The following is a 27,555-nucleotide window of genomic DNA, read 5'->3' as shown; positions in this document are numbered from 1 at the left end:
TCATTCGTTATTGTTACTGAGAGAATTCTGCGCTTTGGTGCGATGCTTCTTAGGCGGGCGACAGCGGAAATTGGAGCAAATTTGCAAATTTTTATTGAAAATAATTCACATCCACACAAAAAATGTCAGTCAATTTATTTTTGTGTATCTTTCACACGTGCTTTGAATTGCTTGCCAGGATGACCCCCCCCATCTGCATCAACTCTGTTTAGTCATCACGGGAGTATTATGGGATGATTTACATTGTAATCTGACCCTGTCTGTCTATGTACACCCCGCCCCCCCCATCGCCATGATGACCAGCTGCACAGGAGCACTATTACAGTCTGCAAGTCCCCCCCCTCCTCCTCCTCCCAAAATTATTTTCCGACACTTCGGAAATGTTGTCCTTATGCAACACACGCTTGTGCACAAGGTGCTGCTGTTGGGGGGTGGGTGCTGCGGGGGGGGTCTTCTTGAGACATGCAGAGGGTTTCTATGACAACTACCCCTACTATCCTTCTGATTATGTGATGCCCCCCCTCCCCAAAAGCACACATGAACACTGTGTCCACGAGAAGGAGGGGGGGGAGGGGCAGACGCGCCAACCCATTGAAGAAAAACGACAAGTTGGGCCCGGCGGGACAAAGGAAGGCCGACTGAGATTCTCATTGAGACCTTCTGATCACGCCATGGTGGACAACCAAACTCGAAGGACGCAGCGATTGGTCACCAAAGACCAGGCGACCCCATCGAGATGATTGGCATGATGCTCTGCGTGAATGTGTTGTCGTTGCAGCGGCTGCTGAAGGCCCATGCTAACTTCCATTAGCCCGTCTATCTTGATTTCGGTAAATGTTAGCATAAAGCTAGCAGATTGATTGCATTCATTTTGTCCAAGTTTTTGCATTTCTTGTGTTCGCCGAATGGGTCCGGCGGACCCATCCAATATGCTGAAAATTGATCGGCGTGATGACCGAGGGACTAATAGTTAGACACGGCCTTTTGATTCTAAAATGGCCGCGGGCAGGCCGAGTGTCAAGTTTTACTCAAGCAACATTTTCTGCTTGCCCTGCAAAAACGTCTTTTGCAAAGCCGATGATGGAGGTTTGGTCGCTGCTCTTTGCCTGCGCACGTGTTGCCACTTTTCTGCACGACTATTTTCCGTCTGCTTGATTTATCCTTCTCAGCCATGATTCCACTGGATTAAATACGACTTTTTTTGGGGGGGGGGGCCTTGAGAGGAATATCTGGCCGCACAAGCCCAAGTGCAAATTTGTATCAACAGTTTTCAATAAAACATTACAGGAGGAAGTCGTGCGGCGTCTATTGTTTGCAAACATTGTAAAGTTTAAACACACCCAAAATTGAAAAAAAAAAGGGTGGGGGGGTCATCTGGGTCACCCTTCAAATCCGGGTGAGGAGGTCAGCCTGTCTTTTCCCGTGTGTGTTAAGTCAATTTACAGTGCAGTACACGAGCGGGCGCGCACGCGCACTCAAGTGAGCGTGCGCGCGCAAGTCAGCAGTCATGTGGCGCGCACAGTTGCCATGTGACGGCTTGTCCTCCCCCCTCCTATCTCGCATTTTTGGGAGGGGGGGGAGTTATGCTTATTGTGGGATGTTAGTGACTCCGCGCATGACTATTATGGGATGTCAGCAGGGGTGGGAGGGGGGGGCGTCACCATGGTTACCATGGGAGGAGGAGGAGGGGTGGCATGGAGGAATGGGGAAGATACTCAAAGGGAGGGGGGGGGGGTGAGTTGAATATTATGGTCTGTATGTTGCAAGGTAACTATGCTGAGTGGGGGAGGGGTGGGTGATATTATGGGATGCCTGCCCCCTGATCTCTTTGTGTGTGCGCGCGCGGCGGGGCGTGTGTAGTGTGCGAGATCGAAAAAAGACGACGAACGACGTCGTGCGCACACGCAGCAGTAAAAGCGGCCGCACAAAAAAATCAGGAAATCTGCACAAAAAGCTCCAGCGCCGTTACATAAACAAAGCAGCGCCCGCCAACTCTTGATTGAGACAAGAACTAAGGCTGCACTTTTTTCTTTTATTTTTTTTTTTAAGGGGAGGGAAACAAGAGTGTGGAGTCAAGTTGTGAGTATGTTACTTTCCCTTGAATGGACTAGAGTGGAGATGAGATGATGGCGGCTTGTCAACGCTTCTTAACTGTGCTCGTTTGTTGAGTTTGGCCGCAAATGGGACTCGGACAAGCTGGGGCTAGCTCGCAAGCTAATGCTGCTGCTGCTGGTGGCGGCGGCGGGGAAGGGGGGGCTAACCAGAGCCGGCTGCTAATCTTTTCGACATGTTCGGCTCAAGTTAAATGTATTGTCCGGCGTGCTGAGTGTTGTGTGCGCCTCCGGCCGGTCGACCGGCTTTTGGCAGTTTCTAAAACATCCCCTTCCGTTTTCTTGTTTTGTTCTTGTGTCCCCTTTGGCGGAAACCCGACCGGCTCCTCTCTTCGGCGTCTTTTGAAAAGACACGACGAACGCTGGCATCCAACTCTGGATTATTATTGTTCAAAGCAACTTTGGATGTAGTTAGTCCAAGCTAGCTAAATAGCTCAAAAGTTTGCGCCGTCCGCAATGTCTGGGAGCGAGGACGACAGAGACGATTACGGAGCCCCGCCGCAGGACCGCTTGATGCAAGGTAAGACGCTGTCGCCGCCGTCGACGAGCTGCGGTTGTTAGCCACGCCGCGCTAATGTTCGCGTTTTGTCACATTCATGTCAATCATGTCCACTTAGCACTTAGCGGCTAACTACCGGGTTGCTAACGTTAGCTCGACGGCGAACGCCTACGCTGCTCCTCGATAAAACGTCCCGACGAATCCGAGCATAAATGTCACTTTCACAATCAGACGAACGCGGATGGTCCGCCGTTGAGCCACGGCGACATGTTCCCGCCGGGCCCTTACTCGAGTCGGCTACCGGTATTTTTTCTTTTTTTCACTTTCCTATTTTTTACGTGTCGATGACAAGATGGAGGCAGCCAGTTAGCTTGGAAGCTGCCGGATGACGTTCAGCGGCAGCTTCCCTCCTCGTGGCTGGCGCCAACTGAAAATGGAGAGGAATGTCCCAAAGTGGCGTTTTTTACTCTACAGCGTTTTTGACACTATTCTTAGGCAACATTTGAGAAATACTAACATGAGCGGTTGTTTACGTGCGATTGTTATCTGCGCCGGAGAGGAAAGAGTGCACGCTAGTTAGCTTCCCGTGCTAAAGTTCAGACGTTTAATTTCATCTGTGTTTGCTTTCAACTAAATGCACACACATGAATACTTTAAATCACTTGGATGACTTGTGATCTATGGCTCGTCGCCTTCAAGTCTTTATGCAACAATTAAATCACCGAATCAATTCGAGTCAGCCAGTATTTGATAATGTCTTGGTACACACGATGAAGTATGCCTGACGAGTTTATGGTTTCACTCTCGAACTAATCTATTCTGTTCAAAGCTGTTCCGCGTTTGAACCTCTTCATTGAACCGCAAACTTTTCCCAGGCTTGCGGCCGACTGAAAATGTCAAAACTACCTCTGTAGGTTTGGTTCTCTTGATTGTGATGAAGAAAGGAACTAAAGTGCAACGTGCTGTGCAGTGTTTTTTTTTACATAAACCCACAGCAGCTCGGCTTCGCTGTGTTGTTGTTTCCCCAATGTCTTTTTGTCCTAACTGGCGTCGTTTCCGCTCGCTCGATGTGCAGATGACGAAGACGAGGAGATTTCAGAGAATGAGACTCAGAAGGTGAAGAAGAAGAAGAAGGCCAAAAAGAGCCGGGAGAGTAAAGGCAGCAAGCGGCGCTCGCGCAGGGAGGTATGTGCTTCAGTGTCGGCAAATCATACTTGAGAGTGGAGATTCTCTGTGCGAGCTTCCACCTTAACTTGTTTCAACTTTGCCTTCCAGGAACTTCCCATCAGCTCCCCTGAGCACATGGACGCGGCCGGGGGAGAGGATGAGGCGGATAACGACGATGGGACCGCTGGCGCCGGCCATGCTCAGCGCTCGGACAGCGAGGGCAGCGACTACACGCCGGGACGCAAGAAGAAGAAGCGGGCCGGCGGCGGCAAGGAGAAGAAGCGCAGCGGAGCCAGCTCCGAACGCGGCTCGTCCAAAAAGAAAGAACCTGAACCGGAGGAGGAGGACGAGGATGACGACGACGACTTCTCGGTAAGGAGCGTCGCATGCTTGTGTCGCCGCGTTCAAATTCATGTGGCAACAAAATGCTGATGCTCAGTCATGGTCGCCCGTGGCTTCGCTTTTATCTTGCCGTCATACCTTGGCTTCTACGTGTGTACTCGGGCAAAATAACTTTGGCCTTTTTTCCCCCTCTTTGTCTCACCTGTCACGGGAGCGATATGAGCGACGCTTAAACAAAGAGCGAGGGCGGCCAATAGGGGGCCGCCTACTTAATGACACGGCGGCTGGGGGAGGGGGGCTTGCGTGTGTGTCTGAGGCGTGTAATGCATATATGCAGTTTCCATGGCAACCTGTTTCTTGACCCTTTTTTCCCTGCACGTTTGGGTTAGCTAAACATTTTGATTCATTTGTACACACGCCCACCCTTATTCAGGCTCCTCTTGAAGACTGGCCTTGAGCTTATCGTCAATCCATTTATGACTTGAATGGACCAAGTACAAAAACATTTTTTTCTGGTCACGCATGATAAATGTTGACTTATGCAACACAATTGAACACAATGTTTCAGGACATTTTGGTTGATTTTTTTTTTTTTTTTAAACTGGTAAACATTTTTCTTGACATGGAGGCTAAGGAAATATATTCAGTCTAGAAGTGCTAACACGGTGATTAGTAACGCCAGGTCGACTTAAGCAAAGCTGGGGGGGGCAAATTCTTCTAAATGAAGGCTGAGCTCACTTGCGTTGGTGATGTTTGTGACCTTTGCGCTTCCCCACCAGGAGCCCAAGTCGTCCTCCCAGCTGCTGGAGAACTGGGGCATGGAGGACATCGACCACATATTCACCCAGGAGGACTATCGCTCGTTGACAAACTACAAGGCCTTCAGTCAATTTGTCAGGTAGACACTCGCTGGAATCTGCATTCGCAACATGTTCAACCCCAAACGGGTAAGCACGCAGCTTGTGTGGCTTCCGCCCAGGCCGCTCATCGCCGCCAAGAACCCCAAAATCGCCGTGTCCAAGATGATGATGGTCCTGGGCGCCAAATGGCGGGAGTTCAGCACCAACAACCCCCTGAGGGGAGCAGCGGCCGCCAACGCCGCTCTGGCCACGGCCAACGTGCCCGCCGCCGTCGACAACATGGTGGCCGAGGCAGTCCCGGTGCCACCTGCCGCCCCGGCGCCGGTCGAGGCGCAGCAGCCCGCTGCGCCTCCCCTTCGCAAGGCCAAGACCAAGGAAGGCAAAGGTACGGCTTCGCGCCCGCGGGGGTTCTCGACTCGGTTCGCCCGACTGACTGCGTCTTTCTTTGGGCTCGTGCAGGTCCCAATGCCCGCAAAAAGTCCAAATCAGCGCAGAAACCTCAAGAGAAGAAGAACAACGCAAAGACCAAAAAAGTGGCTCCTCTGAAAATCAAGCTGGGGGGATTCAGCAGCAAGAGGAAGCGATCTTCGGTACCAGACGGCACCCTTTTTTCCATTTTTTGGACCCACCCATAACTCGCCATTTAAACTCAACCCTGGCAAAGTCAGCTTGCTGGCAGAACAAATTTATAGTATTAGAGAAAATACTTCAAGACTTATTTTGACAACAGCAGCTGCTTGGGAGAAGATAGTTGACACTTGCGGTATTTTGATGTTCAAGTTTAATAATGGAATAGTCCATTTTTTTTGACTAAACACATCTTTGTCCCCTCCAAGACCTGGGGCCATAGTTTTGAAAAATGCGCTTCAAAAAAAGGGAGCCCCATTAACCGTCCTGCGCCTTGGGCTTTCAGAGCGAGGAGGACGAGCCGGATGCCGACAGCGACTTTGAGGACGGCAGCATGAACAGCGTCTCCGTCTCGGAAGGCTCCAACAGCCGCAGCGGTCGCAGCAAAAAGAAGCCCTCGTCCAAGGGCAAGCCCAAGAGGAAAAAAGGTAACGTGTCTCAACGCGCCATGCCGTGCCGGAAAATTGCTGGGCAAGGGGCGGGGTTTGGGCTACAACGGACGGCGCGCTTTGACAAGCTCGGCTTTTGTTTCTGCCTCGTTTGGCTTGCTCTACCAAAGCCGAGGACGCGGACGGCTATGAGACGGACCACCAGGACTACTGCGAGGTGTGTCAGCAGGGCGGCGAGATCATCCTGTGCGACACGTGTCCCAGAGCCTACCACATGGTGTGCCTGGACCCCGACATGGAGAAAGCCCCCGAGGGCACCTGGAGCTGTCCGCACTGCGTAAGCAAAGGCCAAAACTCCAGCGCTCCTTTTACTTTCCTGCTATGACGCAACGTTTTGCTGCTCAGGAGAAGGAGGGCATCCAGTGGGAGGCGAGGGAGGAGCCGTCGGAAGGCGAGGAGGACAACGGCGACGGCGGGGAGATGGAGGAGGACGACCACCACATGGAGTTCTGCAGGGTGTGCAAAGACGGCGGCGAGCTGCTCTGCTGCGACTCGTGTCCGTCGTCCTACCACATCCACTGCCTCAATCCGCCCCTGCCCGAGATCCCCAACGGCGAGTGGATCTGCCCTCGCTGCCTGGTGAGCCTGCTTCCCCTCTGCGTTTCGGTGATCAGTCCCTAACACGCCTTTTCCCTCCCGCCGCAGTGCCTTCCCATGAAGGGGAAAGTCCAGAAGATCTTGACATGGCAGTGGGGAGAACCTCCTCCCCCAACACCCGTACCCCGCCCGCCGGACCTCCCGCCGGACGCGCCTGATCCCGCCCCGTTGGCAGGGCGCCCCGAGCGAGAGTTCTTTGCCAAGTGGTACAACATGTCCTACTGGCACTGCTCTTGGGTCACCGAGCTGCAGGTGAGCGAGCGCCAATTAAAGAGGAATGGCCTGCGGATGATGTGATTTAAATAAATAAAAGGAATGCTTTATTTTGGTAAAAATTTAACACTTTGTCCGGTCTCCGCCAGCTGGAGCTGCACTGTCAGGTGATGTTCAGGAATTACCAGAGGAAGAATGACATGGATGAGCCGCCGCCCATCGACTTTGGTGACGGCGAGGAAGACAAAAGCGACAAGAGAAAGAACAAGGACCCCATGTACGCGCAGCTGGATGAGAGGTACCTCCGATTTGGAATCAAGATGGAGTGGCTGATGATCCACCGCATCATCAACCACAGGTGGGTGCCGTCAAAGAACATTCTTCACCTCATCCATATGTCTATGTTCTGAAGCGCTTCTTACGCGGGTTGCGGTGCGCCGGAACTTATCCCAGTTGAGCGGCGTGGCGGGGTTCACAATCTTGTAGCGTGTGAACGATGTAAACAAAAACAAAAGAGTAAAATGACTTCATTTCAATGGTAGTTTGATTCTGTGTGCGTGTTGTCCAGTGTGGACCGTAAAATGACTTCATTTCAATGGTAGTTTGATTCTGTGTGCGTGTTGTCCAGTGTGGACCGCAAGAACAACGTGCACTACCTGATCAAGTGGCGCGAACTGGCGTACGACCAGGCCACCTGGGAGGCGGACGACATGGACGTTCCTGAGTTCGATACCTTCAAGCTGCAGTACTGGAACCACAGGTGCGCACCGGCTACCAGGATCCTTCAGCCCGCAAACAATCCTCCTGCTTAGCGTCCGCTTCTTTCTCCTTGGCAGAGAGCTGATGATGGGCGACGACGGCAAACCCGGAAAGAAGATCAAGGTGAAAGGACGCATGAAGCGTCTGGACAGACCGCCAGAGAACCCCGTTGTTGATGTAAGCTCACGCTTTTTTCGGATTATTATTGTACGTCATTGCTGCCGGTGGCTCACTCTTTTTTTTCTGACGGCGCGCGGCGGGCAGCCTACCATCAAGTTTGATCGTCAGCCCGAGTACCTGGACAGCACGGGCGGCACGCTGCACCCCTACCAGCTGGAGGGCCTCAACTGGCTGCGCTTCTCCTGGGCGCAGGGCACTGACACCATCTTGGCTGACGAGATGGGCCTGGGCAAGACCGTCCAGACGGCCGTCTTCCTCTACTCTCTCTATAAAGAGGTGGGCGGAGCCAGTGGCAAAAGTTGCCATCATTTGCGCTGACCTCCCGTTTCTGTTCAGCCATTTTGTCACGCAAATTTGGCAACATCAGACAGTTGTCACTTAGACTGATGGCGTGTGAGACTGCTGCCACCTGCAGGTGGGAGGGTGAAATGCACCCCCACACACACAAAGTCACCTTTTGTGTACAGTATTTTTCTTCTCTGCATTTTACTTTATTCCTTCAAGTTTAAGTTACACGTGTAAATGTGTGGCGGTGGCCTTGTGGCCAAAATCAACAGACCCCAACCAGCACTTCAGTTTCCTCGTCTCAATTGATGACTGACCCGCAGCCTCCTCTGCGCTCCCTCAGGGTCACTCCAAGGGTCCCTTCCTGGTCAGCGCGCCGCTCTCCACCATCATCAACTGGGAGAGGGAATTTGAGATGTGGGCGCCCGACATGTACGTGGTGACGTACGTGGGCGATAAAGACAGCAGGGCTGTCATCCGCGAGAACGAGTTCTCCTTCGAGGACAATGCCATCCGGGGAGGGAAGAAAGCCTCCAGGATGAAGGTGGGTGCAAACGGCCCCCATTGGAAATTTTGCGGCAGTCATGAAGGACGACGCACGTGCCGCAATCCCACGACGGCCTGACGTTTTTCCTTCGCCAAGACAGAAAGACTCGTCCATCAAGTTTCACGTCCTGCTGACGTCATACGAGCTGATCACCATCGACATGGCCATCCTCGGCTCCATCGACTGGGCCTGTTTGGTAGTGGACGAGGCCCACAGGCTAAAGAACAACCAGTCCAAGGTGCGGCCGCCTCCGCGCACCGCTGCCGCGCCCTCCTCCGCTAGCAGCGGCCGCTGAAGCTGCTTTGCTTTCTTCCCGCAGTTTTTCCGTGTATTGAACAACTACCCATTGCAACACAAGCTGCTGCTCACCGGGACGCCACTGCAAAACAACCTGGAGGAGCTTTTTCACCTGCTCAACTTCCTCACGCCCGAGAGGTTCAGGTAAGCGCGGCCGCGTCCCGCTTCTCCCGTGCCACGACTATATCCTAGGGCTTTGTCTGGGCAGCAACCTGGAGGGCTTCCTGGAGGAGTTTGCCGACATCGCCAAAGAAGACCAGATCAAGAAGCTGCATGACATGCTGGGGCCGCACATGCTGAGGAGGCTCAAGGCCGACGTCTTCAAGCACATGCCCTCCAAGACTGAGCTAATCCTGCGCGTGGAGCTCAGCCCGCAGCAGAAGTCAGTCATGCATGCACGTCATTTCTTCCTAATGACTTTCTTAACTAATGAGTAGGATGCATAAATGAACATTTTCGGGGTAAAAGTTCAATAAAAATATTATCCACCAAATAAGAATGCAACATTTACAGTAAATGGTGAATTTTCCATTTCATCCTGGCTGATCCTTCACCGTGTGGCGTGTCCACAGGAAATACTACAAATTCATCCTGACTAGGAACTTTGAAGCGCTCAACACCAAAGGTGGCGGCAACCAGGTCTCGCTCCTTAACGTGGTCATGGACCTGAAGAAGTGCTGCAACCACCCCTTCCTCTTCCCCGGAGCCGCAATGGTACGATGTCAAGCGGGCGAGGCGGCCAGAGCCACTTCTGACCGACTGCCGACGCCATCTGTTGACAGGAAGCGCCCAGGTTGCCCAATGGGATGTACGACGGCAGCTCGCTCATCAAGGCGGCCGGCAAGCTGATGCTGCTGCAGAAGATGATGAGGAAGCTAAAGGACGGAGGACACCGAGTGCTCATCTTCTCCCAGGTGAGACGACGCCACCTAAAAGCTTCCGCAGCCGGTTGAGATTGGACCGTCTTTGGCTAGCTACTGACAATATTGACAGCGTTACAAACAAAATAACCTCATGATCTGTTGTGAAAGATCGTCCGGCATTTTAGTCGGCAGCAACGTTGCTTGCGATTTGGATTTTGGACCTGGATTCAGCAGCGGTTTTTTCCTATCCCCCTGTAGATGACCAAGATGTTGGACCTCCTGGAGGACTTCCTGGAGAACGAGGGCTACAAGTACGAGCGTATCGACGGCAGCATCACGGGAGGGATGAGACAGGAAGCCATCGACCGCTTCAACGGTAGGAGATACTTTCTTTCAAGAGCGTGCCGAGCCTGGCGACTGACGACGTCATGCGGTCGATTCGCTCAGCTCCCGGCGCACAGCAGTTTGCCTTCCTGCTGTCCACGAGGGCCGGAGGGCTGGGTATCAATCTGGCCACCGCCGACACGGTCATCATCTACGACTCGGACTGGAATCCTCACAACGACATTCAGGTACGCTGCAATCTGCAACAATTTCATCTTTCAGCTCACTTTGTCTTCACTCGCTATGCTTCGTTCCCGGTTGTAGCTCAAATTGTCTTCATCTTGTGATTCCTTAGATTGAGCTCTCGTTTGTAGCTCATTTTCTGTTTTTGGCTTCCTGTGTTTGCAGGCTTTCAGCAGAGCTCATCGAATCGGTCAGAACAAAAAAGTGATGATATACCGTTTTGTCACCAAGGCCTCGGTGGAGGAGAGGATCACGCAGGTAAGGAGGAACACGCACCCGAGCCCTCCTGTCTGGCCCGTCAGCTCATGACTCCGTCCCCTCTTTTGCCCATCAGGTGGCCAAGAAGAAGATGATGCTCACCCATTTGGTCGTCCGACCCGGCCTGGGCTCCAAGACGGGTTCCATGTCCAAGCAGGAATTGGACGATATTCTCAAGTTCGGCACAGAGGAGCTCTTCAAAGACGAGGGCGAGGGTGAGATTCCGCAGAAAAGGGGGAGAAAAAAAAAAACAGTAGGTGGCATTCACGAGTTCAATCTTGTGTGTGTTGGGTCTCAGGTGAGAACAAGGAGGAAGACAGCAGCGTCATCCACTACGACGACAAGGCCATTGACCGGCTGCTGGACAGAAACCAGGACGCCACCGATGACACGGAGCTGCAGAGCATGAACGAGTACCTGAGCTCCTTCAAGGTGGCGCAGTATGTGGTCAAAGACGAGGACGAGGAGGTGAGCGAACAATTCCTAACAATTCCTGGGATACAGAAAATTTTCTTTCCTCGCTTTTTTTTTTTATGGCTCTTTCAATATTTTGCGTCAGGAGGAGGAGGTGCAGCGCGAGATTATCAAGCAAGAGGAGAGCGTGGACCCCGACTACTGGGAAAAGTTGCTGCGGCATCATTATGAGCAGCAGCAGGAGGATTTGGCTCGCAATCTGGGCAAAGGCAAGCGCATCCGCAAGCAGGTCAACTACAACGACGGCTCGCAGGAGGACAGAGGTGAGACGCCGTCGCCTCCTTCTTGCTATGTCCAATCAAACCCATCAAGCCCTCTTCAACCGCCGTCATTTTGTCTCCCCCCCAGCCGATTGGCAGGACGATCAGTCGGACGGCCAATCGGATTACTCTGTGGCGTCCGAAGAGGGAGATGAGGACTTTGACGAGCGATCGGAAGGTACGAGCGCTGCGGGCTCAGTCACTATCCTAATTTGCCTTTGTAGACTGACTCTGTGTTTCAACTTGTGTGTCCGCCTGTCCCTCGCAGCTAATTCACGCAGACCGAGCAGGAAAGGCCTGAGGAATGACAAGGACAAGCCACTGCCCCCCCTGCTGGCCAGGGTGGGAGGCAACATCGAGGTCAGCACCATACGATACATTTCACTCTGTGGTCTTGTTCTTTGACGACTATGGGTTGTTATCTGAGGGAGCCAACAATGTCGAGTTGTCATGTGTCGCAGGTGCTGGGCTTCAACTCGCGGCAGAGGAAGGCATTCTTGAATGCCGTAATGCGTTACGGCATGCCACCCCAGGACGCCTTCACCACGCAGTGGTTGGTCCGAGACCTGCGAGGCAAATCTGAGAAAGAATTTAAGTAGGTCTTAAATTGAAGTATAGAATGAGGTCTTTTTTTTTATCCTGTCTCTCATAATTATCCCGTGTCTCTCTTTTAGGGCCTACGTGTCTCTTTTCATGCGGCACCTCTGCGAGCCTGGGGCCGATGGTGCCGAAACGTTTGCGGACGGCGTTCCCAGAGAAGGCTTGTCCCGGCAACACGTCCTCACCCGCATCGGCGTCATGTCGCTCATTCGCAAGAAGGTAAACGCCGTGCCGACCCAGCCGTCCCGTTTGTGCCCATCGTCCGACCCGTGTGCTTGTCCGGCGTTCAGGTGCAGGAATTCGAACACGTCAACGGCCAGTGGTCGCTACCGTGGATGGCCGAGTTGGAGGAGAACAAGCGGGCTGCTCAGCCCGACTCGCCGGGGAAAACGCCGTCCACGGGAACGCCCGCTGACACGCAGCCCAACACGCCGGCTCCGGGTAAGGCGATCCTGAGCGACACTTTGGCGGCCTTTCAGCCAACGCCGTGTTTTCCTCTTCAGTTGATGAGTCAAAAAGCGATGAGGTCATCCGGGACGGAGACAAAGATGTGAAGAAAGACAGTGAGGCGGACAAGAATGGCAAAGACGCCCCAAAGAGCACCAGCGAGGTGACCGCCTGGGAGTGTCTGATGGCTCAGAAAGTCTTAAATGGATCGACACGAGTGGCTTCTTCCTTTTTTCCCCTCCACAGGTCATCTCCATCCCCGACGACGACGACGACGACGACAAGAGTCCGGCGGAAGAGAAGAAGGACGATGAGCCCATGGAAACGGACAAAGCAACCAATGGGGAAGCCGACGGCGCCAAGGATGACGGCGACAAGAAGAGCCCCCGAGGCGAAGACGACTCTGCGTCGCCTTCCGAGGTCAAAAGCGAGGGAGCGGAGTCCAAAAGTCAAGAGTCGGATGGCAAAGGTTTGCATTTTCAGAAATGCACCGGCTGACATAAACAGCACGTGACCTTTGAGACGGACTTTTCAGTTTTGTTGTTTTTTTTTTTCTCCCTAGAAGACAAGTTGGAGAAGATGGACACGACGCCGCCACCCCCAGACGACAAGAAAGGTAGTGCCTCCCTATTTGTTGTCAGTTTGATGACGTCATATTCCTTGTAAACGTGCCGCCGTCTCTCCCAGCGGCCGTCAAGGATGAGAAGGAGGCTCCCAAAGCAGAGGAGGCCCCCAAACTGCAGAATGGCGACGCTGCCACCTTGGAGGAGAAGAAGAAGGCCAAGAGTCGCTTCATGTTCAATATTGCCGACGGAGGATTCACGGGTACAAACGTTCGTCCGACAACGACCTCATTTATTTCGTTGACCTTTGCTTTTTTGTCTTCAGAACTTCACTCGTTGTGGCAGAACGAGGAGCGCGCCGCCACCGTGACCAGAAAGACCAACGAGATTTGGCACCGTCGCCACGACTACTGGCTGCTGGCCGGAATCATCCAGTATCCTTTTCCCGTGTGACCTTAAAGCTCGCGGCTTTCGGGATTCACCATCATCTTTGTCGCCTGCCGTCTGTTGCCCTTGACGACGGCGTCCCTCAGACACGGCTACGCTCGCTGGCAGGACATCCAGAACGACGTCAAGTTCGCCATCCTCAACGAGCCTTTCAAAGGGGAGATGAACCGTGGCAATTTCCTGGAAATCAAGAACAAGTTCCTGGCCAGGAGGTTTAAGGTAACTACTCCCACCACCGTCTGCTTTCACAACCTTTCTTCCATAAAAATCTCAAAACGCTGTGTTTTTTGTTTTAGTTTTTTTTAATTAAATTATTATTCCATTGAATGGGCTTTTTCTTAAATGATTGGGATCTTCTCTTTGTGTATGGCCGGCGCAGCTCCTGGAGCAGGCGCTGGTGATCGAGGAGCAGTTGCGACGCGCCGCCTACCTCAACATGTCGGAGGACCCTTCGCACCCGTCCATGGCGCTCAACACGCGCTTCAGCGAGGTGGAGTGTCTGGCCGAGTCGCACCAGCACCTCAGCAAAGAGTCCATGTCGGGGAACAAGCCGGCCAATGCCGTCTTGCACAAAGGTGTGTGAGGTGGGGAGGTTGGGTCGCTTCGCAGGCTTTTTCACAGGGGACTTTTTCATTCGTGATGTGTTGTTTTGGTGGCCAGTGCTGAAGCAGCTGGAGGAGCTGCTGAGCGACATGAAGGCGGATGTGACGCGCCTACCGGCGACCATTGCCCGAATCCCACCGGTGGCCGTGCGCCTGCAGATGTCCGAGAGGAACATCCTCAGCCGCCTGGCCAGCCGGGGGCCCGATGCGCACACGCAGGCGCAGCAGGTACGTGCCGCACACCAAATTCCAGCTCGTGGGATTAAAGCATGTTTTGGCCAATTCGTGCTTTGTCTTCTCTTAGATGTCTCAGCAGTAGACGGACGGACGACGCTCAGCTCTTTACCTCTAAAACCCCCCCAACCACATTCCTGATTGGTGACGAGTGCCGCGCCCAGGCTTGAAGCCACGCCCCCCCAACAGACAGACTTTGAGTTGCCTGAAGGACGGACAAATTGACGGACAGACGTCCTTCCCGACTCTGCGTTTGAGGCTGTGGACACAAAAAGCAATTTTATTTTTTTCTCCTTTTTTCAACTTCTGTATTAATATTATTGATATAATGTTATTATGATGGTTTTTTTGGGACCTAAATAAAAAAGTAAAATAAAAAGCCACTTTTGGCTCTAATTGAGGATGAGTTAGCACAAATGCACGTTTGGTATAAATAATTCACAAGTCTAAGGATGTTATCAAATTACTAAGTGAGTACAATCGATCTTTGAGGCAAATATTCATTTTGTTAATCCAAACAAAAGTAACGCTGGCAATATTGATTCTGTCCACAAGGGGGCGACGTTCTCAAAGTTGCAAAATTTCTGTCGGAGTAGTCATGTTTTATATTGTCAGGGCCGGTTTTTGCAATATGGGCGCACGAGCGCTCCAAAAGAAATCGCCAGTTTTCTCGCTCAGTCAGTTCCATCTCAAATGTGTTCGGTGGGCAATGGGGCGTCCTTATCGTCACGTGATGTCAATTTGCTGCTGAGAGTCGGTTCGGGGTACTTTTGTTCGCTCTTCGTGCGTGCGCGTCAGAAGAGCAGCCCTCCTCTCGCCCCGCCCCTCTCTCGCCGCCTCTCTCTCGCCTGGTCCGAGCAGGCAAGAGGGCGGCGGCTGGCGGCGGACAGCAGAGGCCGGAGATGAAAAGGAAAGGGAGGGGGGCGAGGGATTCCAAGGCCACACAACTGCTTCCAAATAAATTGTAATTTGCATTGCATTCATAAAAATAATACCTATCCACATGTAATCAATAGGGTTAGGTGAAAAATGTACACATTTAAAAAAAAAAAAAGTACAGTGCACGCACTATGTTAGGGTGGGAGGGCGCGAAGGATGGTTCGCCCAGGGCCCGAAAGTAGCCAGGACCGCCTCTACATATAAATGTAAATTATATTTATTGTATTTGTAATTACTTGCATTGGATACATTTTCGGTAAGTTGCTGGTTAGTTTAATTTTGGATTGTGGAAGTAGAAAGAATACTTCTGAATCTTGTTCATTCAGGTAATTTTGTTCTCAGGGCAGCTAATGGATGGCAAATTGGACTTCAAAGCCCCTCACTAAAAATTTAAATGTCACCTCAAATACGATTCAAAAAGTATTTTTAATTTGATTTTTTTTTTATTTAAACACTTGCCATTTTAAAATGAAATGTAAACATTTGAATAAAAAATTACAATTATTGTAAACATTTTTATTTTAAATTGTTATAAAGCAAACCATGAAAATGTACAATTTCCAACATTACAATAAGAAGACAATGTAAACATGTTTTACGATCAGCTCCAGACTTAAAGCCAGACCAAATATAGAACTGATGTTTGGCTTCTCCTGTTATTAATAATGGGCCCAAATACGTTTTGTTGCCCTGGTAACTGCTTGTGTTGCATCATCTGCAGCATCAGCATCAATCAAGGTCGCCAGCGCAAGGCATGACGGGAATAAATGCAAGGATACTTGGGGGAGGGGGGGTTCTCATTACGTTTCTCGTCTTTCCTTTGCGCACGCGCCCTCGTCACGAGTGGCATCGAATAGTATCACTAACCAAGTGACCCGAGGGGGGGTGGGCGAGGGCTGCATGCGTGCATGCGGCTACCATCGTCGGACATGGCGGCCACCGCTGACGTCGATGTTGCGCGCGCACGTAAGCATAGCGGGGGGCGTGGTCACGTCACGACATCTTTCCCTCGCAGTTTTCTCATATAGCCCGAAATAAAGCAAACGAATGACTAAGAACTAGAGGTTCCGTGGACGTGCTGAGCCTCACGAAGAGGAGACCAACAAACCTTTGTGAACGCTCGGGCTGCTTCACGCTCAGGTTCGTTGGAGGACACTTGAAGCAACCTTTCGCGAGCATCCTTCACCTTTGCAACGATTCGTCCTTTAGCCACGCGCGTCTCTCGCGGCTTCCGCTCGCTGGTGTGCTTATAATGGTGCTGCGGGGGTGGTAGTTTCGGTTCGGCTGCGGCCGGTTCAGCGCCGTCCCAGCCGAACCGCTTCAGAACCACGGACAGCGCCTCAGCGACGACATGCGCTTGTTTTCCTGCAGCTGTCAGCGCAGTCGGGCGGCTCGGAAAGCAAAGACCACCTGAGGATCGGCGGCGGCTACACGTTTTGCTCCACTACAGACTAACAATGGAAGGACAGCAGGTGAGTGATTGGAATGTAAATCTTAAGTCGATTTTTTTCAGCCTGGCTTTTATCACGAGTCATTTTTGGTATTGATATTTTGTCGTATGGCTATTAATTATTGATGACTCAATATGATACTTGTCTTAGCGTGATGCACACCACAAAGTAGTCCTCAGCAGCTTAATGATAAAGGGAGCGTTATTGTCTTTGGGACTGAAACGTTTTACTTCATATGCTAGTGAATGTTTTCATGTCATTGATTGTAAAATCAATGTTCACGCGCGCACACGCACGCACATGGATGCTGCATCATTCTGTCACCGGACCCTCAGCCAGCCTGTTCGCCCGCCTGTCTGTCGGTCAGATGGCAGTCTTTTGTTTTTCGTGACCCCTGTTGGCTCGCTTCAGTCAATACAAATTACATAATACAGAAATTCGTCAAACAATCCATTCAGTTTATTTTCAGACAGGCAGAAAACAAAATGGAAGACATTAATCGGGAAGGGGAACAAAAGAGGAATAAAATGAGAGCGGCGTGCAGGTATTTGTGAGCAAATGTGTAAAGTGTGCATCAGTACACTCGACCGGGAGGGTCATGTTGAGTTCTCTTTTTTTATTCTAAACTTTTCACGTTGCATCTTGTCCAGAGAACGGCAGCTCTTGCAATTGTTTGTGGCATCTTCCTGCCGTGTAGCCAATTGTGTTAGTTGCCATGGTGACAAGCAGTGGGACTATTGACCGAGGGGGAAGGAAGCGACACAGTCTTAATGATAATAAATTCATTTTATGCACACACACCCACTTGTCTTGTCTTGTCTTGTCTAGGTAGCCTCCCATAGATGATGAAATTGTAAAAATACATCAAGTAAAATCAAAGTCAAACAATACAAGACAATAAGCGTATTCTCAAATATGCCAGCGTCTTGTGGCCCACTCGGGCTAAAACAAAAACTAAAGAGCAAGAAGGTTAACTCATTAGCATTTGTAGTGATCCAAAGCTACAAAGCATCAAGCAAGCAAGCACTTTGTCAGGTCAGATCATGATGTCATTAAATCGCCATCAAGGTACGTTTGTGGTTTTTGAACCCGGTTGCCTTTGTTTGCCTGGTCCAAATCCGCAATAGGACCGTGAGAGCGGTCATCGCCCCTTCCCGGTGCAAATATGAGCGCATCCAAATCGTCAGCTGACTCAAGGACGTCTTCGGTGTCCCTCTGGCCTTCCTGCTCTGCTTGTGCTGAGCTGATGCAGCGTCAAACAACTTCAGTGGGAGACGGGCGATGTTGAAATGTGACTTTCTGGTCTTGGCCCGCTCTGTTAGGGCAAGCAGGTGACCGGCTACCTCCTGTTCTCGCTGACAACGGCCGTCATCGGCTCGCTGCAGTTCGGCTTCAACACGGGCGTCATCAACGCACCAGAGCAGGTTGGCGCCGACATCGAAATTTTAATTGGCTGTAAGCGAAGGAACGCGTCCGAGCGCGTTTTGTGTGTGTTTTTGAGAAACTGCGGGCGTTCTTCAATGACACGTGGATGGAGCGTTACAACAAGCCCATCAGCGCCGACATCTGCACGGTGGTGTGGAGCGTCACCGTGGCCATCTTCAGCGTGGGTGGCATGGCGGGATCATTCAGCGTGGGCGTCATGGCCAACCGCTTTGGCAGGTGGGTTCGGCACCGAAACGCGCACTGACCGACCGACTGAGCCTCGGCGCCGCCCGCAGGAAGCGCTCCATGCTGCTGGTCAACGTCCTGGCGGTGATCGGCGGGCTGCTGATGGGCGCGTCCACCTTGTGCTCGTCCTATGAGATGGTGATCGCTGGCCGGCTGGTCATTGGCCTCTTCTGCGGGCTCTTCACGGGCCTGACGCCCATGTACGTGGGCGAGGTGTCGCCCACGCAGCTCAGGGGCGCCTTTGGCACCCTGCACCAACTCGGCGTGGTGGTCGGCATCCTCATCGCTCAGGTAGGCAGAAGTTGACCCCCGACGCCCTTTTTACAATCTTGAGATCACCGCGAAAATCCAATGGCAACCATTCTGAATATGTTTTCAGATTTTGGGCCTGGAGTCGCTGCTGGGCTCGTCGCGCCTCTGGCCGCTGCTGCTGGCGCTGACTGTGGTGCCGGCCGTGCTGCAGAGCATCCTGCTGCCCTTCTGCCCCGAGAGCCCCCGATTCCTCCTCATCAACCTGAAGCGGGAGGAGCAGGCGTGTAAAGGTTAGCCTCGCCCACGCCTCCAAACAACCTCTTGCTAGCTACCCTCAAGCCCGAATGTGAATTTTGCGTGTAGAGCTGGTGCGTCTGCGCGGCAGCGAGGACGTGAGCAGCGACTTGCAGGAGATGAAGGAGGAGAGCAACAAGATGGCGCTGGAGAAGAAGGTGACCATCCCGGAGCTCTTCCGCTGCCCGGCCTACCGCCAGCCGCTGCTTGTCGCCGTCATGCTGCAGCTGTCGCAGCAGCTGTCCGGCATCAACGCCGTGAGTCACCGTTACCGTCGCGTTACCGTTGCGTTACCGTAGCGTTACCGTCGCATTACCGTCACGTTGCCGTCTCATCAACTTGACACCTTTGTAACCGCAGGTGTTCTACTACTCGACGGGCATCTTCAGCTCGGCCGGCGTCAGCCAGCCTATCTACGCCACCATCGGCGCCGGCATTGTCAACACAGTCTTCACTGTCGTCTCGGTGGGTGTCCTCCCACCGCAGGGAAAAAAAATATATATATATTACCAAAACATAATTTTTCCACCTTAGAAATATAGCCAAAGTAAGAGCGTTCATAAATCAAAATGATGCTGAGAAACTGATTCATGCCTTTATTTCAAGCCGGCTTGACTACTGTAATGCACTCTTTACTGGTCTCCCGAAAAAAACCACTGATAGACTTCAGCTCATCCAAAACGCTGCAGCTCGCCTATTAACCAGGACCAAGAAGAGAGAGCATATTAGACCAGTTCTAGCTGCTCTGCACTGGCTTCCTGTAACATTTAGAATTGATTTTAAAATCCTTCTCCTTCTATACAAAGCCCTCAATGGGCAGGGACCAAGCTACATTGCAAACTCTCTTGTTAGCTATATACCTCCAAGAACCCTGCGATCATCTGCTGCTGGTTTATTGGAGGCTCCCAGCAACAGCAGAAAGAAGATCGGTAATGCAGCCTTTGTTAATTACGCCCCCAAACTATGGAACACACTGCCAATAGGTATCAGGGAGGCCAGGTCGCTAGATATTTTCAAAACAAAACTTAAAACTCATTTCTTTACCCGAGCATTTAACTAATTACGTTTTATAAATTTCATTTTAAGCCTAATTTTATCTTTATCTTTATTTTATTTTTTACCTTTTCTTAGAGATATATTCTTTATTTTATTAAAGCGTGCTCCTATTTTAAACTCACTTTATTAATTGTGTATGCATACATTAATGTTTTGTTTTTATGTATTCATGTTTTTCTTTCATTGTTGTAAAGCGCTTTGAGCTGCATTTCTTGTATGAAAGGTGCTATACAAATAAAGTTTATTATTATTATTATTATATATATCAAACGCAGGGAAAATAAAAGTACATATATATCAACCTTTCACGGGAAAAGTGATTCTTGGGAACATACAAACATTTGTGGACTTTCCTGCGAGTTGCGCCATGTGCTGTTGTTTGCAGCTGTTCCTGGTGGAGAAGGCAGGCCGCAGGTCACTGCACCTGCTGGGCTTGGGCGGCATGGCGCTGGCGGCGCTGCTCATGACTGTCTCGCTGCTGCTGGTGAGTTGCCCGTCGTCGCGCGCCCGCACGTTGTCGCCCGCCCGCACGTTGTCGCCCGCCCGTCGTCAGCGCTGGTGTGACGTGGGCCGTCCGTCCTGCCTTCTTGCAGAAGCAGGTGGCGGGCATGAGCTACGTGGCCATCCTGGCCGTCATGGTGTTCGTGGCCATGTTCGAGTTGGGGCCGGGCCCCATCCCCTGGTTCATTGTGGCTGAGCTCTTCTCTCAGGGCCCGCGGCCCGCCGCTATGGCCGTGGCCGGATGCTGCAACTGGACCTCCAACTTCCTCGTCGGCATTAGCTTCCCCAAACTGGAGGTTAGCCGCAAACGGAACTGAGATCTTAGCTGGCTCTTCTGTCGTCGTGTTTGTCAACTCGGACATGTCCCCGCAGGAATTGTGCGGACCGTGGGTCTTCCTGATCTTCACGGCCTTCCTGGTGGTCTTCTTCATCTTCACCTTCTTCAAAGTCCCGGAGACCAAAGGCAAAACCTTCGATGAGATCTCCCGCGCCTTCGGCACGGCCGCCGCCCCTGCCTCGTCCCCGCCGGCCCCCCGCCCGCACCAACCCGAGGGCCAGGAAGAAAAGGCCAAGGAGAAGCTCTCCATGGTGGAGGCGGCCGCCGTCGACAACAACGGCGAGATGGCGCCCCTCCGGGGGGACTCGGTTGTGGTGGAGGGTGTTTAGACGTCACTGACGGTAGACCGCCGCGAGCCGCCTCCGTAATGTCCTTGTTTTCTTCTGCCTATTTCGTTCAATCGATATTCCGCCGCCAAATCGGTTGTGATGATTGGTCAACGTTAAGACTTGGCCAAAGGGCGTGGCCGTCTCCTTTGGGTATTGTGTGTGCGCGCGACCTCTTTGTTGTCTTTGTGCATACAAGCTGTAGCCGGCCGGGTTGGGCAAAAACTAAACGATCCACGCAAAATTGGTGAATTTTTAAAATATATTTCATTAAATAATTTGTTGATTGGAACCAATTTGAATTAAAAAAATAATTGCATAATTGGAAATAATTAAAAACATGACCTTTCATTTGTAACTTTAATCGGATCATTTTAAATTGTATCTTAATAATGGATTGGCCAGTAGTCACATCAATTTAAAACACAAACACTGACCAATTATTTAAAACCAAAAAATAACTTCTATTTTTATTTATTTATTTATTTATTTATTTATTTATTATTTTATTTATTTATTTATTTATTTATTTATTTTAATGATAGAAGAATTCATATTGATGAAATGACCTCAATCCCAAACGTCTTGTCAAAAGCCATCTTTCGTGTTCGATGCTAATACTAAGCTTAATAATAATAATTATAATAGATTTTATTTGTCACGCACTTTACATTCCATAGGAATCTCAAAGCTTATGAGCTTTCTGCTGCTGTTACCATGGCAACCACCCACTTGGACAGGATTGCTCATCCTTTGCGAAGGCTTTTGGGAATTGTAGATCTTTAAAGTCTGCACCCTCTACGGTGTTTTTATTTATTCATTTTTTGTACCTCTGTCAGGCCTTATTGTTTCATTATTTTTATTTCGTCAACAATAGCACGTTTTTTGTCCTTTTTGTTTTCCCCCACCTTGATAATGGTTACAACTCCCAAATTTTACGTTCCCCTAAAAACTATTTTTTATACCACCAGATGAGAAGTATATATCAGAATATATTGAAGAGAGAACTATTTATGTTTTTTGACAGCCAATGAAGGGAAACATCGGCAGCGTGCAATATGATGGAGTACGTAGCAAAATTTGAACAGGCACATCTTCCAAACTGAATAATTGAAGCAGCGGTCACATATTTTGTCTGGTTGAGCACTTTAGAAGAACCAAAAAAAAACGGTGGATAAAGTGTGCAATCTACTGTGGTAACATTTTGAGGGCCTGCAAAGTGAATTCCGCCGTTTGGTCTTTGTCACGTTTTAAAACTTTCCTCTTTCTCCTCTTTGCAACAACAGCTATGTGCCAATGAAACCACTCAAATGTCTTGAAAATCACTTAACAGAATTTTATTTTGGGTGAAAAGTCAAATTTGTTTTGGTTTTGGTTCTCGCGCACGTTTGAGAAAGTTTTCCCTCCGCATATGAACGATTTAACCACATTGTGCTTAGATATATACATATATATATATTTAGGAACGTAGACATGACTTAAATAGTATTTCAATTCAAATCTGTGGAGCATAAAAGGTTAAGAGCCAATGCAAATGTAGCGTACAAAAAAAGGCGAAATGAAGTGTACTTGGACTCTTAATTCTTTTGTTTACGACTAGAGGTACAATCAGAGGTTTTGGGATTTGTATTTTGAGGTGAATTGAAGTCAAAACATTACGTGTTGTCTTCCGCCGCGTGTGTGTCTGAATTGCTGTGACAACGTTGTGTGTTGTTGCTTGCGTGACGCAAAGGATTTTGTGGTCGTTTTTAATCACCGCCGCTGCACTTGGAATATTTATGAATTTGTGTTGTTGTGAGGTGACGTGCGCTCAAATCACAATCGCCGCTGCTGCTTTGTGACCATGCTAAGGTCCTCTGGGGACATGTTGCGCGTGCGCACGGATCAACTACTTGTGTTTGTTGAGTGTGCTTCACTTGTGTTGTTATGGAATAAAGCCTGTCCACAATGTCAAGAAACATACCACAAGCAGTGTTTTTTTTTATCCCTTGTTCGAAACGTAAGATTTTTAAAATCATGTATCACGTCTTTCTATTCTGGAAAATGCATTTTTAAGTAGAAAAAGAATTGTCATTTCATTTCTCCTCAAAGCTTTTATGTGGAAAAAATATAAATGTGTCACATATTTTTCTCTGCATTTGCAGTTATTATTATTATTATTATAATTATTATTACGAATTGATTGACACAGTCCGAGAGCTATGAATGAAATAAATCTTAGCCTGGTAAACCAATTACATTTTCAGGTGATCGATTGGAGCTATGGATTGGAGTTATCGATTGGCATCGATCGGTGCTCGCTCGGCTCCACTCGGGTTTCTTCGTGCTGAAAAGTAGGCGTGGCCGTCCCAACACCAGCTCTCGATGTGTTGCCGCCGGCCCGTTCTGTCTAGCGAAGCAAACCCACGGGAACCGTCAATTAAACGCCACGGAAGCTGCTCAGACGGACGGTAAGCAGGCAAGCGGGCAAGCATGCAGGCAGCCAGCCGCTCCGTGCGCTGCTTGACTCAGCCGGCAGGCGGAGGAGGTGCGGCGGTGGGGAGGGAAGGGAAGGGCGACGAGACGCCGGACGCCCATTAGTAGCAAGCTAGCAGGTGCGGTGCCGGTTCGGGGGTGGGAGCTAGCTAGCTAGCTCGCTCGTCAGCAGACTGACCAACGTTAGCCGGGTTTGATTTTCTCACATTTACGGGAAACGAGCATGGGACGGCTCTTCCCGACCGACCCCTGGCGTACGCGCCAGGCCTTCAGACAGTCTCACACTGGAAGAGCATTCTCGTTTCAAGATTCGGCTCTCGTCCCAAGGGAAGGTCCGAGTCTGGAGAGAAGCGTCACCTTTAAAGTTCATGGCCATCTACTCTGTGTTTGCTTGCAATATTGCATGGGATGCAAATTTCAAGCCACCTTTGACTGACACCTGTTCATGTGCCTCAGTAACCATGGAGACGGACAGCGAGCGGCAGCAACAGCGGGATGCCTCGGCCAAGGAGAGTGCTCCATCTGAGACCGGTCCCCGCCCCTTGGCGATCAACTCCATGTCGCTATGCGAAAGGCAGGCGGTGCAGGTTTGTGTCGGTGAATGACCGGCGACCGGTCCGTTGTTTGTGTGTTGATGGACCCACGGGCGACCTGTCATTGCTGGCCAGGCCCTGCAGGCGCTCCAGAGGCAGCCGCACGCCGCTCACTACTTCCAGCAGCTGATGCTGCAGCAGCACATCAACAAGACGCAACTGCACAACCTGGCGACCGTGCAGCAAGTCAAGGTGCCTGTCGTGCGACGAGAACCAAATGAGAACGGAAAGCCCACTTTGGTGTCATTCTATTAGGCCTGCGTGACGTCAGGCTCCTCCACCGCCGCCGCCGGCGGTCGGCCCGTCACCGTGGCAACGACGTCCACCCTCAGCCAGTCGTTGCTCCTGAGCAGCGGGGCGGGGCCACGCGGTCAGATGTTTCTCAGGGTGCGTGTAGTGTTTCCATTTGCTCGTTGGCACGAAAGCTGCCAAAGTGTGCCATTTTGAGTTGGCTGACTCCTCCTTCCTACAGGTCAACCGTTCCCTGAGGGCACCCATCTCCTCGCAGCTCATCTTCTTGCCTGGTGGAGCGCCGCCGACGGCCGTCGCTCAGCCGCCCAGTCGAGAAGTCCCGGGCACCGCCTCCTCCGGCAGCCAAACGGATGCTGAGCCGGTCAGTTACAAAGTGGGCCGGCCCCAAAGCTGTTTTTGTCCCTCTGTCTTCACGGTGCATCTATTCCAGGTCCAAAACTTGGCCGTGAGGAGCACTTCCGGTTCTAAGGGAGTCAAGATGGAGGAGCCCGAAAGGAGCGACGCAGGTGAGCAAAGCATTTGATGTTGAGACAATGTGGACGTACCAAATGGTTCATGGTTTTGGTTTCCCAAATTTTTTATGTCCAGCCACCCGCTCAGTGGTTCCATCCCCCAAGAAGATAAATCAGCCACCACCGTCGCCCATCAAGATCCCCACCTACCCTCAGCCCAGCCACCTCAAGGCCCACCCGCTTCTACTTCATGCGACCCGGACCCTCAGTGCGGGCACGGCCGTGCCCACCACTTTGGTCCTGACGTCAGCCACGACCTCACAGGCTCGTGCGTACCCGCTAGCCACAGCCACTTTCAAGCCAGCGGCAGCGGTGGGGGCTGGCGGCGCCCAGACCTTGGTGGTCCAGCCTTTGCAGAAGAGCCTACTTGGCACTGACAAGGTGGCTCACGGCAATGGGCCGGTTCCCATCCAGCCCAAAACCCAGCAGGGTCTCCGCCAGCCCCTCCAGCTGCCTTCCAGAAACCCGCCGCCCATCATGCCCGCCCCGCCGCCGCCGGCCGTCCGTCCCGGAAGGGCCCTGCAGACGCCCCACATCCCCTTTCAGATCATTGGCGCCCAGCGGAGCACACTGAGAAGCGGCCAGGCGGGTTGTGGTCAGGAGGGGGCCGCCGTCCTCACCAGCCCGCTCACCATGGTGCCCTCCTCCGGGGAGGGCGGCGTCCAGGGACGGGTTCAATGTCCGAGTGCAGTCCTGGCAGCCTCCCCAAGTGCTCCCCAGGCAAGGGAGGCGCAAAGCGGTGCAACGGCTGCCTCCGCCAGTGGCGCCGCCGCAGCACGTCCCAGTCTGCAGGTGAGAGGCTGTCGCGTGACGGACCACAAGATGCCACTGAAAGCTGTCAATCAAACATGGATGGACTTTTTTACAGAGCAAGCAAGTGGCGCAGAAACGTAAGCTGGAATTCAACGATGACTTTGTCCCCGCAGTCCAACGGCCGCCGCCATTACGAGACGATGCCTCAACTCTAGCCAACATGGTCACCGGTAGCAGCCACTCAAATTTAATGTAGCAGAACAAATTCCAGAAGAATCGAGAATCCAGACTGCTCCCTTTCTTTCACGCAGGTTCTGCCACCTCCTCGCCCCCACCCTTGCAGTCTGCGTCCCGGGCCGTGTGCAAACCGGGCAAGAAGGCTCCTCCCCCCCGAGCGGTGGTCAAACCGCACATCCTGACACACGTCATCGAGGGCTTCGTCATCCAGGAAGGCGGACGACCTTTTCCCGTGAGTTCCTGGCCGGACGCCGGCAAAACCTTTTAGACGGCCTTACGTCTCGTTTTTGACTAACAGGTGTGCGGGACAATCAAAGACTCTGCTGGGGACAACCTCGCCGGCAAGCAGGACCCTGCACCTGTGGCAGCAGGTCAAGGATTTAGCTTTTGTGATGGATGCAATATTTGGGCGCTCGGAGTGACATCATGCCCCCCCCTCCCCGCTCTGTTCCCCTCCCCCGCAGTGCTGAAGTGTGACTATTGCGAGAAGTTGGCACCCGCCAGCCAGTGCCCAGGTACCAAAAGGTTCTGCTCCACCTTGTGTGCAAAGAGGTACGTGTCCTTAGATGCTGGTTCTTTGGTATATCACTGAGGAACCCACCCAGGCGCTCTTTGTCTTTGACACAGGTATGAGCTCACCTTTGGCAGGCGGCCATCTTGGGAGCATCAAAGGCACCCGTCCAACTCAGCGGACGAAAGCGACGCGGCCGAGAGGCGCACGAGGAGGAAGGTGTCGCGTCGGACCGGCTCGGAAATTGCCGGCCGGCCGCTTTCGGTCCAGGTGGGAATGCTGACGGCTGCACGATGTCCTGGCAGCGCTGTTGTTTACATTCTTCTTCTGCCCACCGCAGCACCACGCCGAGTCAGGTCACTTTGACAGCGCGTCCAGCGGTCCGGAGGACGAGGCTGTGTCCCTCTCGTCTGCTCCGTCGCTCACTTCCCGCCACCGGCGACCCCCGCCGCCGGCATCATCATCATCCTCATCCCCCGTGCCGCACGCCGAGGGGACGCCCACCGCGCCTTCAAGCCCCGCTCACTGGAGTGTTGACCAAGTATCGCAGTTTATTTGCTCCTTGCAAGGTGAGAAGCTCTTGAAACATCTTCCACGCCAAGCTTTCCCCATCTCGCTATTTCGCGTCACAGCTAGCCGAAAGGGGGGCTGGATGTCAATCGAAAATGTTGGGGACTAGTCACAGTCAGTCAACTCCTAATGTGAAAGTTGACGTCAGCCCATTAACAAGCCAAAGCTCAAGCAAGCCCTCGGTTTTGCCTTTCAGGTTGCGAGAAGCTGGCGTCGCTCTTCCTGGCGCAGGAGATCGACGGCCAGGCGCTGCTTCTGCTGAGCGAGGAGCACCTGGTGTCGACCATGAACATCAAGCTGGGCCCCGCCCTCAAGATTTGCGCGCACATCCATAGCCTGAGGGAATGAGATGGTACCCAGTTGGGTCAAGTCTCAAACTTGAGCTCCTCAATTGTGAACTTTTGTGGTGCGGACAAACCGAACAGAATTTGGATTCTGCGCGCTGGACCCGGCGTGGCCACTGGGCTCAAAATGGCCGACCTAGTGTGTGATGTTTGTGTGTTTGTATTTAAACTCTCGCCTTCTGGTGGAACCTTGAACACTTTCTGCATCTCTTCTGTCGGGGACGCGCTCACTG

At 51.8% G+C, this 27,555-nt stretch overlaps 4 protein-coding genes across 5 annotated transcripts in view; all 4 read left to right on the top strand.

Annotated features, from left to right (window-relative positions):
• The window catches only part of LOC119130207 (fibrinogen C domain-containing protein 1-like), a 559,732-nt gene that overhangs the window by 369,726 nt on the left and 162,451 nt on the right, over nt 1-27,555 (top strand). The window lies entirely within an intron of this gene.
• Nucleotides 1,829-14,631, top strand: chd4a (chromodomain helicase DNA binding protein 4a). Of its 2 annotated transcripts, XM_037263703.1 has the most exons (41): nt 1,829-2,079; nt 2,462-2,631; nt 3,686-3,795; nt 3,886-4,149; nt 4,899-5,017; nt 5,099-5,364; nt 5,439-5,569; nt 5,893-6,034; nt 6,166-6,332; nt 6,401-6,634; nt 6,701-6,904; nt 7,015-7,223; nt 7,494-7,625; nt 7,702-7,801; nt 7,889-8,080; nt 8,433-8,633; nt 8,737-8,874; nt 8,956-9,077; nt 9,142-9,315; nt 9,506-9,647; nt 9,716-9,847; nt 10,055-10,172; nt 10,244-10,368; nt 10,529-10,621; nt 10,698-10,836; nt 10,920-11,089; nt 11,181-11,358; nt 11,444-11,533; nt 11,624-11,715; nt 11,817-11,950; nt 12,030-12,174; nt 12,246-12,396; nt 12,459-12,565; nt 12,649-12,871; nt 12,965-13,018; nt 13,090-13,227; nt 13,291-13,399; nt 13,499-13,631; nt 13,792-13,987; nt 14,073-14,242; nt 14,319-14,631. In XM_037263703.1, exons 2-41 carry the CDS (start codon nt 2,568-2,570, stop codon nt 14,331-14,333), a joined length of 5,823 nt encoding a protein of 1,940 aa, XP_037119598.1. In that variant the 5' UTR covers nt 1,829-2,079; nt 2,462-2,567; the 3' UTR covers nt 14,334-14,631. The 2 variants fall into 2 exon arrangements, with proteins under 2 accessions (XP_037119598.1, XP_037119597.1); XM_037263702.1 differs by lacking the exons at nt 1,829-2,079; nt 2,462-2,631 and adding an exon at nt 2,767-2,913.
• LOC119130235 (solute carrier family 2, facilitated glucose transporter member 3-like) lies at nt 16,079-21,525 on the top strand. Its single transcript, XM_037263997.1, has 11 exons — nt 16,079-16,327; nt 16,559-16,659; nt 17,961-18,062; nt 18,140-18,300; nt 18,360-18,600; nt 18,689-18,851; nt 18,925-19,112; nt 19,216-19,320; nt 20,297-20,395; nt 20,505-20,708; nt 20,785-21,525. The coding sequence occupies exons 2-11, from the start codon at nt 16,645-16,647 to the stop codon at nt 21,076-21,078; spliced, it is 1,572 nt and encodes a 523-aa protein (XP_037119892.1). The 5' UTR covers nt 16,079-16,327; nt 16,559-16,644; the 3' UTR covers nt 21,079-21,525.
• Nucleotides 23,411-27,517, top strand: LOC119130163 (polyhomeotic-like protein 1). The gene is made up of 14 exons (XM_037263855.1): nt 23,411-23,525; nt 24,007-24,137; nt 24,219-24,335; nt 24,399-24,530; nt 24,616-24,756; nt 24,826-24,901; nt 24,984-25,699; nt 25,776-25,890; nt 25,972-26,129; nt 26,196-26,268; nt 26,362-26,449; nt 26,525-26,678; nt 26,749-26,977; nt 27,175-27,517. The coding sequence occupies exons 2-14, from the start codon at nt 24,012-24,014 to the stop codon at nt 27,324-27,326; spliced, it is 2,277 nt and encodes a 758-aa protein (XP_037119750.1). The 5' UTR covers nt 23,411-23,525; nt 24,007-24,011; the 3' UTR covers nt 27,327-27,517.

Source organism: Syngnathus acus, chromosome 11 (genome assembly GCF_901709675.1).
Source record: "Syngnathus acus chromosome 11, fSynAcu1.2, whole genome shotgun sequence".
In the NCBI taxonomy this organism is placed as follows: Eukaryota; Metazoa; Chordata; class Actinopteri; order Syngnathiformes; family Syngnathidae; genus Syngnathus; species Syngnathus acus.
This window is presented reverse-complemented; position numbering and strand designations above follow the sequence as displayed.